This window comes from Nelumbo lutea, chromosome 8 (assembly GCF_056320005.1).
Source record: "Nelumbo lutea isolate HS-2025 chromosome 8, American lotus-T2T, whole genome shotgun sequence".
NCBI classification, from domain to species: Eukaryota; Viridiplantae; Streptophyta; class Magnoliopsida; order Proteales; family Nelumbonaceae; genus Nelumbo; species Nelumbo lutea.
In genome coordinates, this window is record NC_142691.1 from 6090634 (window position 1) to 6103032 (window position 12399).

The window sequence follows — 12399 nt, forward strand, 5'->3', positions numbered from 1 at the left end:
ATCTAAATTGTCTGATATGATACTAGATAATGATATTTTGATCCTTGTGTCGTTATGTGGTTCCACAACAATCTTGTTTGATGGGATAGTTCAACCATTTTATTGGCTGGTGGTTTGTGATGACAAAGGTGGGATTCAATCCCAGGTTTCTAGGTTTGGGTTTTATTTCACAATCTCACAAAGAAGATTCAGGTCTTAGGTTAGCTCATTTAAGTGAGAGTATTGTTCTAGATGTGGATTGATACCAACTTGAGACTTGACCTATAGTTACTTATTTAGGGTTGCATCAAATTGGGTAATTGTAGGGATGGAAAAATGTATTTGCAAAAATTGACCTTACCATTTTGTCATCCCTACAATCCAAACCCTATGAAAAAATCCATGTTGCTGGAAAGACATGATAATGGAAGAGCTTTGACAAATCAAAACACATGACACTTTTATGGTATTGATTGATTGGTTACAAGTTCTTTAGGTATCATAGTTGAACCTTAACTTTATTTAATACATAATTTTATAATATTAATTATTTTTCATCACCTAATTAACTCAGTTAGGAGATAACTACTACTATTAAAAAGACATGATGCCAAAAGATCTTTGATCAATCAAAACCCCCTCTATAAATTTTAATGAATACCACCTTAAATGAGTTGGAGTAATATCATTGGGCTATTAATGATATCATGTACGCATGTTAAATATAATTGAGTACCGCAAAGGCATGATAACAAAATCTAGTACTTGTGCTAAATATAATTAGGTATTAGGTAGCATAAGATCAAAACCCAAACTTTATAGGATTTTGATAAGTGGGTCTTATTAGGGTTGGGATGGGCCAAGTACCTCAGAATTCCCACAAAATTGTCATCCCTAGGCATTTGGATTGGTGCAACTCTAATTGATTGGGCAAATCTCTTAAAGTACCTATAAGTTCGAGGAAATTGAATAGCTCTATTCCTACTGTTTGCATATTGTCTTAAATTACCCTTAAGTTTTTTAATAATTGACTAAATCCTTTCCTACTAATGGAAAGATGTAAAGGACTATTTTATCCATCATTCTTCTTTAAATTTTTAAAATGAAACATTTGAATAACACCTTATGACTCTTCTCGTCTTTCCAAAGGAGAAAACCCTAAAAACTAGAACAACCTCCCCACTCCCGGCAATCCATTCACCCTTCCGACAACGAACAATGACCCAGTGTGGTCCCTCTTTGATCCCATTTATTGTAATCAATCAATACATGCAAGGGTTGAAAAATCAATTGGCGTTCCTATCCTTTTTTTCTCTGTACTCCTAAGAATTTGTTTCATGTCTATCGACGTATTGTTGGTGTAGATTTATGAGCTCCCCACTGAAGTTGCATGTGGGTTTTCATGGCCATCGGATTGAATCATGATTCAAGTTCTCAATGATTCCACAGATCCAACCATCAAGGTCCCCACTTTATGTTAGACAACCTTGGAGCAGAAAAAAGAATTTTCTCTTTAATTCATTGGATGAGTGTTATAGTTTTTTTCCTGTTTCTAATTTGAGTTTCAGATAAGACAAAGCTATCAATTGAGAGGAAAAACCATGTGTGTTTCCCTCTAAACTTTCAGTTTTGATCTGCTTTCATTCTTATCACAGTTCAAGACAACAATGAAAAAGCCGAAACTTCTTTTACATAGTCAACTAAATCCTGATCAACTTGTTAAATGTCTTATACAGGACAAAGTCCTACCTTTTTACAGGGTTTTGGATCTTGAACCGAAGATTTTTTTTACAAGGGTTCAGATCTTGAATGGAAGATTGAACTTACATTTTGAAAATATGAAGAACAAAGGAGGGCAAAATCTACTACAAAAGGGTAATATTGGGCTCACATGTGAATATGGAAAACTAATGGATGCTAATAGAAGAAGAGGATTTAGTCAATTGTCAGAAAACTTAAGAAATACTTTAAGATAATATGTAAACAATGGAGGTAGAGTTAGTCGATTTCCTAAAAATTATAAGTACTTTAAGATATTTGCCCTTTCATCATTTGGATTATTAGGATGGAAATTAAAATGGATGGGTGTGGATGAGATACAACCCACCCATCTTATTCACTCCATTGTTAATTTTGATGAATACCACCTTAAATGATTTGCCAGGATATTATTGGGCCAGTAATGATTTCATCTACTCACGCTAAATATAATTGGATACCAGAAAGAGCATGATGCTAGAAGAGCAAGTACTCATGATATAATTGGGTTTGGGTATTAGATAGCATAATATCAAAACCCAAACCGGAATTTTTTATGAGAGGGGTCAAAACCTAAAGTGAATTGGGGGATGGAAGAAATAAATATTGATGGGCCATAGGGGGGAGCAACCATTGAGATGGAGACTAGGGTAGGGAGAAATTTACATGAAAAAGTGCATTACAAGTAGGGTTTTCTAGACCATAGGGAGGGCCATGGCTCCCCTGGGTCCCCCCTATCTCCACCCTTGGGTTTTGATAAACAAGTCCTATTATGATTGAGATGAATCAAGTACCTAAAAATTTCCATAAAATTTCCATCCATAGGCATTTGGGTTGATGCAACTATACTTTCATCATTTGGCTTACCAGGGTGGTAATTAAAGTGGGTGTGGAGTGAGATACAACACACCCATTTAATCCACCCCTTATAAATTATGATGAATACCATCTTAAATGAGTTAGCATGATATCATTGGGCTAGTAGTGAAATCATGTACTTGGGTTAAATATAATTGGGTAGCAGAAAGTCATGATGATAAAGAGCAGGTACCCAGTTAATAAATATAATTGGGTTTGGGTATTACATACCATAAGGTTAAAACTCAAGCCCTATAAGGTTTTGTTAAACGAATCCAATTAGGGTTGTGATAGTTTTTAACCAGGATTGTCATAGCTCAAGTACTACATTTGGATTGATGCAGCTCTAGCTTCATCATTTGGCTTATTGGGGTGGCAATTAAAGTGGGTGTGGATTGAGATACAATCCATCCATTTTATCCACCCATGCCCATTATAACCCAAATCTGATCAAACAAATCTTCAACAAGAGAGATGGGGTGTAAATGGATCGAATTCAAATTGAATCAGACAATTAATATTCGATACTCAAATTTGATTTGATATCCGACAGATATTGAAAATTAATATTCAAATTTGAATTTGACTAAGTAATTATTTTAGTTAATTCATAAATATATAAAATAAATATTTATTTATATAATATAATTATTATATATATAAATTACATAAAACATTTAAATGTTTTATATATTATATATAAGAATTAAATAATTGGTTGAATTTATATATTTATCAAATTGAATTATGCCATCCAAATTCGACCAATTAAATATTTGAATTATCCATATTCGATTCAATTATGTCAAATCTCAAATTTAAAATTGATTTTTTCAATAACATTGACACCCTCAAGAGAGACAAGAAAGAGAAGATGAAAAAAAAAAAGACACCTGTCATTTCCATACATGCCCACTTAAACTTCTTAGTGGCCATCATCAAATCCTATACACACCCACTTAAAATTGATCTATATGTGTTGCCAACCTATGTAAGATGGTTGGACTATATCGGTTAGGATCAGAGCTTACCATATTGTTCTACAATTAAGTGTGGATTTTAATGATTGGAGTTCAACTCTCGGGGTTAAAGATGAGGGTTTTATGTATTTAACTATTTATCAAGAAAAAAAAAAAAAGGTTGATCGAGGTTCTATATAAATCACTTGTGAAAGGTGTTCGGTATTCAAGAAATAACATGCTTAGAAAAAAACTACAAAATTGTTTTCATACACCACCTAAATCTACCCATCAATTCCAAAAATAGCAATTGGAAATAACAAGACAATTGGGAAGACTGACCTGCGAGAATCCTTCTTTGTCTATTCTTTTAATATTGTTTGAATCTCTATTGTTAGATTCCAACTAAATAAAAAAAAAAACATATTAAAAATGATAAATGGTTTTTTTTTCATTGGTTTATATTTCACATGTGCCATCTCCTTAATCCATTTTTTTAACAGATCCTACTGGTTTTTGAATTAAATCATTGAGAATAGAAAGAAAAGGAGAAAGAAAAAAAAAAAAAAGAAGCCCTTTCTAAGCTGAGAGGCTGAAATCTAAAGCATTTGGTTTTCAAACCATTATTTGGTTAGCTCGACGATACTAGGTACTACTATACCTGTTCATGTTGAAAAAATAAACTACACCTCTTCATGGGCTGGGGAGCTGTGTGCTCGGGCTCAGGCCGTAAGTCCGATTATTTTTGGGGCATACTTGGACCTGCCCGCTTCATATTCAGAAGAATCCAGATTCAGTCCTAACATAATATGTCCTCACAATACTTTCAGCCATGCATTTAGAAAATCTCTCCATGAATGATAAAATATAAATAGAGAGATATTCCAAATGTACAGCTGTAAGTGTTGCAAGGACTAGGTGAGGTCAATTTTTGTGAAGACTGAATCCAGCTTCGAGTTTTATATAAGAGCTAGGCTCAGATTCAAGAAAAGGTTTGATGATTGGGCCTGGCTCAGGCTTGAACCTAAACATTTTTCTGTTGATAAGTGGTAAAGCCCAGCTAGTGAACTAGGTAATTGTAGGAAGTAGACTGTTTATCGTGCAAAGACACGAACTTGGATCCGCTTCGCTGGTTCAATGGCTCTATTGAACAGGTTGCCCAAAACCAAGGTGAAGGCGTGAAGCCATAAAGAGATGCAGTAGTTCATTCATTGAACAGTTTAAGTGGCACTTGATTCATTTATATATCAACCATATCCAGCATCAACATGTAGTTATAGTTAGTTCCTTGGATCCTCATCAATGAATTACAAACTGCAATTTCACGACTATACATGCAAAAACCTAGAAGGCGTTGAATATAATAAGATACAAGTATTGCGTCTAATATGTTACGATTCCTACTGTTTATGGATCATCCTCACATGAAGCCCTCCTTGCCTTTTCTCTCTCCCAGTAAACTGACCTAAGTGCTTCGCAGGAGAGATTTCCACTTGATCCTTCTGATATCGGGCCACTGTAAGATTGCTGTTGCTGCTGCTCTGCCCAATTTCTTCCACTTCTGCTTCCCGCATCATACCCAGGTGTCGACATGTAATTTGAATCCATGACCATGTCACCCTCCAAGATACGAAGCACCTTTTAGGAGAACAAACAAGAAGAAATTTGAAACATTAGGTGAAATTCATTTATGATGATCTAATGATGTTTCTTTTCCAAGGCATAACAAGTGAGGGATCTGACATTATGTCTTAACTCTTAAAGAAATGGTATAACCATAGTCCTACTGAGAAGAATTTCAACCACAGTCCTACTGACTTTTTTTACGTCCTATGGTCCTTTCTTTGATGACAGAAAAATGAAAGGTATGAATTTCAATAATCCAGTTTGATCATCATAGAAGCACATACTTAGAGAATAACAAATCAAATGGTTGGTAATACATCTCCCTGTAACACAATCCGTACAACCATTTTGATAGGACCATTTTCAGTCTTTTTCAACTGGGATAACTTTGGCAAATTAGCAGCAAAAATTGACTCCTTGAAGGATGGGTGCCAATCTCTCTTACCTGAGACATACGAGGCCTTGAATGGGGATCTCGTCGGATGCATAATGATGCAGCATGCAGCATGCAATAGACTTCCTGTTCTGAATAACAATTTTCCAATCGCGGGTCCACAAGTTCATCAATTGCATATTCTTCCAGTAAAGGGCGTGCCTGATCGAAATGTATAACATTAGTAAATAAAGATCATAAAAAGAAGAAAAGAAATAGTATCAGGAGGAACACAATGAACTAGAGGCTTTCTTTTATCCCTGAATATAACCTCCTATTTTATTTGACGCCACTAAATTCTAATTTGTCCATCCATGTATATGTAAACAAGAGTTATTGGCCTAATACCCATTCAGTAAGGCACTGCTGGCCCTTAGGCCGGTTAATGTCAACTGCTTTCCGTCCTGTGACAAGCTCCACCAATACAACTCCAAAGGAATATACATCAGCTTTTTCTGTAATTTGGCCACTTTGAGCATATTCTGGAGCCAAATACCTAGATAGAAGCAAAATAGTAAGTCAGTTTCCCCACTGCCTGCTTGTTGGCAGCCAAATTTAGGAATAAATCCATCTGAGTTTACCCAAATGTTCCAATTACTCTTGTTTCCACACCCATGTCTCCATCAGGTTGCCATCTTGCCAGGCCAAAATCTCCAACCTTAACAAACCAAAAGATTGTATCAGTCAAAAAGCCATTTTTTGTTGCATTCTTTGATTTCTATTGTCAAGTTAATACTTAAAAATCTAGCAGAAAGTATTGCATTGTCTAGAGGATTTTCAACTTGGCTAACTTTCCAAAACAAGCAACTTGAGGGTATGAACTAGAATTTATGTGAGAAACATTAAATGATGAATCCTGGCTCTCCAAATTGCAGCTCTTGGCAAGTAACAAGTGCAAGGGTTCCAGACCACAAATGCAGGTCTTACATATAGTTCCATTAATTAACTATTAAAAAATATAGTTCTATTCTTTCATTTATAAATAAAGTCGTCAAATAAATCATAACTACAATTGAGATGATCAAAAAGGAAATGTAATTAATATATGATCCAGAGTCAAAAATATCATAAAGAAATCCTAAATAAGGTCCCTTGAGTAGAAAATGGATCACAAAGGGCAGGTCCCATAGCTAGTCTCCAAGGAACTCCTGTTCTTAAAAGTACAATAGAAAATAAATCTTTAAAAAAGCAAGCTAGTGAGTTCTTTCAAATTAAGAGGTTATAAAATATTGATAAAAGAATGCTCACACATTCAGATCAGTCAATCAAAACAAAGGCATATTGTCATACCAGTGGCTCAAAATCATGGGTTATGAGGATATTGTTTGGCCGCATGTCACGGTGGACAATGCAACCCACTCTGCACTCTTCATGAAGGTACCGCAACCCCCTTGCAGCTCCAACTGCAATTTTTTGTCGTGCAGACCATTCTAATGGATCTCGATTACGTCCTGAAATTTTCCAAGAACTTTTGTCAACAACCTTTTGAAGACAGTAAAAAACATTTGGCAACTCCCAATGGTAAAATATTCTTAACATACAATTATTCTTACAAGGTTCCATGGGAAGGATATAATTTTCCAAGAACATTTGTCAACAACCTTTTGAAAACAGTAAAAAACATTTGGCAACTCCCAGTGGTAAAATATTCTTAACATGCAATTATTCTTACAAGGTTCCATGAGAAGGAGATAATTTTGTGTTACTTTTAGCACATTAATGTAGGCATGAGCTCATTAATATCTTAGGGCAGAAATTTTCATGCTATACGTGTCCTATAATTGAAAATGGTTCAGATAAGGACTGGACAATGATGGCAACACCATAACCAAATAGAAGACTTAACATGGAAAGCTTAGTAACTTTTTTTTAATGAATATCTAAGAATATGAATTCTTTTCTTTTTTTCATGTTCCTATCTTTTTTGTCAATTCCATTTTATTTTAGATATATCAAAGGCTTCACATAAGAATCAAAACCTGGAGCACCTTAACACTATCTGCTGTCAATCAAAGGAGGTTATTCTGTCATGATTATATTTTCTGGGTTTTGTTAATTCCCATAGATTTAGGACCTTTTACAAAAGAGAAAAATATGACTTGCAAATTATTGGAGTACAAGTCAATTTTCAGAACATACACATTGCTGGGAGAACACTTATTTCTTAGTCCTTTATCTGCAATCAAACATATAAAAAATACTTCTTTAAAACAGTGACTCCTCTCCAGAGAAAAAATTAAGTGCCAATTCCCTTCTTTCATGTGCAAACAAATGGAGATATAGTGCATTTGGATTATCTTAGTTTCAAACTGTTTTAGCGAAGTGTTAGTTTTAAACTATTCTAGAAAATAGATAAAATTTTAGTGTGTTTGAATAATCTTAGTTTTTAACTCTTATACATAGATTACAGAATAATTACCATAAAGGTGAGAATCCAGAGATCCATTGCAAATGTATTCATAGACCAGCAGCCTTCTTCTGTCTTCAACACAGAACCCAATCAACATCACAACATTCCGGTGCTGTGCACAACTTAGAACTTCCACTTCCGAGCAAAATTCAAGATCCCCCTGAGAACTAGCAAGCTTGTGTTGCTTGACTGCCACTGCCTGGCCATCTGGTAGGACCCCTCTATGGACTGATCCAAAGCCACCTTCAGCCAAGAAATTTGCCTGTGAAAATCCACCTGTAGCAAGTTCTAGTTCAGCATAGCTAAACCACCTTGGAGGTTTTCCAAATACAGGTGCTTTGTGCTGACATATTGAACACAATGGAGGTGGGCCTAAAGGTGCACTTCTGGATAGTGAAATGGCTTCTCTAACATTTCCACTGAAATCCAGATCTCGCCTATAATTCAGCATTCCAATTCCAGCTTCTTGATCAAGTTTGGAGAATTTCTCCAACAAGGCTTTGGTTGTGGAATTCTGAACATTATCATTTACCTTTTGTTGGTTTTCCTCAACATGTTTTAAGGAGTGGCGGCTAGAAGTAAGAAGTTCTGCCATCCAGAAACCTGAACTCAATGAAGGTGAACTGAGATTGTCACTATCTGTGTCAGAGCTGGAGTCTTCTAGATTTCGGTTCTCCTCTTTTATTAGAGAGTCATCTTTTTTCAGACCCCCATTTACTTCAGAAATGAAAAATGGAGAGGTTCCTGGATCAGAGCTTGAAACAGAGGATGTTCCAGCTTCAGTTGCAGTGAATGGTGTCCCTAACTCTGGACTACTATTTGGGGTCACAGCTGGATCTTGGATGGAACTCAGAGGATCACTGCTCTTTATTGGATGTTTTTCTGGTGCCACCTCTAACTCAGAAGGTAATTTGCATGCTACTTTAGGTTCCTTCTTTGGTGATCCACCTAAATTAAGACGAAGAACTTTTGGTTGGGACCGCTTCATAACTACAATGTTGCATTGCAGCTCTTCCATGCAGCATTTCTCCTCATGTTTTAGCTGTCTGTAAAAGGAAAGGCGAATATGAATGCCAGACCAAGATTAAGACAATAGCTTGAACAAGAAGCAACAGATGTCAAAGTAACAACACATGCAATCAGATCCCATGGTTCCAAAGTCCCAACAAATAATAATGTTTCACTCTATATTAACTATAAAAAAATCAATGTTTTACACTATATATCTATTTATTACTTGTCCAGTACAACCCAGCTAGCTTGAGCTCTCTTGGCTTCTGCAGCCACTGCACCACACGGTGATCCGGAAATAATCTTGATCCTTACATTGATCTAGCAAACAAGTACAAATCAACCGTCAAGAATCAAGATAGCATGTAAAGCACAGAATGTAGGAGAACAAAGTTAAACACTGACATTGTTTGGATCATAAACATCATGGAGTTGAAGCATCATCTGGGAGAAGGAATCAGTAATATCAGACTTCTGCTCTGAACTGGTCCCTGAGTGAGACCTCCGGTGACCACTTGCACAATCTCCAGAAAATCTTGGAAAACCCCATAGCCTTCTACCTGTAAAACAGAATATAAGTATCCTATTGGTCATTGGTATGATCTGCTTGCAAATTAACAAAGAAACTCAAATACTAAAAAGAATAAAAAATCAAATCCACACAAACAATTGTTCTCTTGCGTTCTAGGATCTATAATGAGAAAAATCAGGGCTTCGTACTGGGCAATCGGGCTTGACCAAACCACGATAGTTAGCGCACCTTGTCAGGCATACGTAAAGACGGTATATGTTTGACATTCCCATCTTAAAGTCAATTTTAAGGTTAACCATAACACGTAGGCCCCGATAGCCCAAGGCACGAATATAGCATGAAACTGAAGAAAACTTTCCCCATGTTTCAAAGATCATTACAGAAGTCCATGGATATTGACAAGAGTAACAGATGCCAAAAAACAAGCCGTGGCAGGCCAGCCAGTTCCATCCCCTGTTCTTGAGAAGGGATCTATCAAGAAACCGCTTCTCTCACTTTACAGAAGAAGGTGAAAGCAATGAGGAGGAGAGAGAATAAAAGAGAAGAACTTGGCTAACAATCATTGAAAACATAGAATTATCCAGATTTATCAGAAAAAAACGTGGAACAACAAGACAGAGAATATGGTACCCGAACTCTGAGAAGAAACTACCACCAACAGCGTTATACAGTCTCTAGGTCGAACAACATGAGTCAATGCCCACACAAGCGCAGTTCTTGGGACTTCTTTGGACGCCTTGACAGCAACGACGACCTTCTCGGCGACATCCGAGACTTTGTCCTGCTTCCCGCTCTTCTGTTGCAGAGTCATCAGACCCACTAAGTTGCAACTTCAATCCTTGTTCAACAGACACAGACCTTCAAGTCCATCAAAGAGAAAGTGCTTTCTTAAAAGATATAAGCCCGAACACAGAAGATGGTGAACAAATGAAAACAACGAGAAATCGCATTAGTGCTTTTTCCTCGCCAAGTGATCAGATGTGTAAACAAAACCCTAAAAGTGACTACTGTCTTTTCCAGTAATAGCAATCACGGATGACAAGACGCTTTTAACCTGCGCAGATGAAATGGTCACTGAACGCAGAGTGAGGAACGGCACCTGAGGATGCTTTTACACAAGAGAGCTATACCTCTGCTTAATTAATCAAAGGACCTCTACCTTTTCTTCTCTTTTCTTCCGCGGAACCCTAAAATGCTCAGCGGATTGAACTTTTCCCTTGCCTTTATTGATACATCGTAGAATCATGCATGCATATTCCGCACATGGCAAAGCAATCTTAAGTGGATCTTCAGGAACTTTTCTCCAAGACCTTGTAAAAACTAAAAATTTTGGAACGGAAAACTAGAGGTTTCCAACCAGACCTCCTCTGTTTAAGTTCAATGGAGCTTCTGAAAAGGGGTCAGAACTCAGAACAACTGTTCCTCATAAAATGTACAGTGTATTGTACAGGAGAAACGGAACAAGCAAAAGCAAATCTCACTATCTTCCGTAATAACGGCGTCCAAATCGAACCTTCAAATGACAAAACTAAACTGTGAAGTAAATTGAACTTCAAGAGCTCGGCAGAGGAAATGAGGTAGTTTCAGATTAAAGAAGAAAACGAGGAAACGACTATCACAGGAATCATCTACAGGAATTCAGCTTGGCATATTCATGTCCAATCAGGACGATCAAATCACGGAAATGTCATGGTTGAAGGCTTAATAATGCTGAAAGTGACACCGGTATCCTAGTAACGGTTCTTCGAAGGTGAAGATCGAGTAAAGCTCTCAAAGCCTAAAACGATATAACCAATTGAAATTCCAAAATAAGATACACAGCTTGCCTCAGCAACGTCAAACAGACCAACGTGAGAAACTCCAAATTCAATATCATCGTCAGGACAAAAGGGAGAGCATAATTTCAGAATCTTTAATTTAACCCCGCGAATCAGAAACACGGAAGCTCTTCCAATTGACAGAATGGAGCAATTTCCGAAGAGGAATCCAGAAATCTTTCAAATTTTGAAGCCTAACAGTACAGAATTCGACTACCGCGATGGAAGAAGCACCAATGAATGCCAGAATCTCTCCGAACTCGACCAGTCAAATCTATATCTGCACCGCTCATCAATTCAGTACTAAAAAGAAATACTAAACGAGGTTCAAACTTCAAAACGAACAGAACAAGTCCAAATGGAATATAAGAACCACTGTCGAGACGGATTGCTACAGTATCAGCAAAGCCAAATGACATTAATCTGCCTAAATTTGATCTCCAAAGACCTCCGATAGCAAGGCCTTAGCAGAGTAGTAAGCAGAGCCAAATTCAAAAGAAATCAAAATCCAGCTCAGTACAGATGTGTTGTTATCGAAATCTGTCTCGCCCCTTTTGAATTCAACCACAAATTTTGAAACCAATAAATACGGAGATGAGAGAGAGAAGCGCGAAAACGAGAGAAAACAAGGTTTTGAACCGCCTCAGCTGCTATGAGACAAAATTGAAAGCAAGTTAATTAATGTCTTCCCAGCTTGAGAGTTGAGTTGAGAAGACATTGCAAAACTCATCCCCATTCCCAGCAGCAGGAGGCAGGAGGATTTACTGCTAATGTACCCCTCGTTTTAACCGAAATTTCAAGACTAATTACTTCCAGTGTAATTGAAGGACGGACTTCACGTGAGGTCAATTCTGGTAACTTATTAGATTGGAACAGACTCATCGCTAGATTTACTATTATTCCAATCCAACAGCATGCAGAGACGAATTGTAACTGACTCATCTGATTCTATTTTTCAACTGACATAAAAAATAAAAAAAAAAATAATCGTGGCTTTCACAAATCAGAATCACAAC

General features: G+C 36.8%; 1 protein-coding gene across 1 annotated transcript; it reads right to left on the bottom strand.

Moving 5' to 3' along the window:
* Nucleotides 1–4765: 4765 nt before the first annotated feature.
* Nucleotides 4766–12169, bottom strand: LOC148842384 (inactive protein kinase SELMODRAFT_444075-like). Its single transcript, XM_088959030.1, has 9 exons — nucleotides 10197–12169; nucleotides 9440–9594; nucleotides 9261–9355; nucleotides 8033–9069; nucleotides 6904–7064; nucleotides 6195–6271; nucleotides 5962–6109; nucleotides 5626–5775; nucleotides 4766–5192 (listed from the first exon to the last, which is right to left on the bottom strand). Exons 1-9 carry the CDS (start codon nucleotides 10375–10377, stop codon nucleotides 4962–4964), a joined length of 2235 nt encoding a protein of 744 aa, XP_088815156.1. The 5' UTR covers nucleotides 10378–12169; the 3' UTR covers nucleotides 4766–4961.
* Nucleotides 12170–12399: the final 230 nt, after the last annotated feature.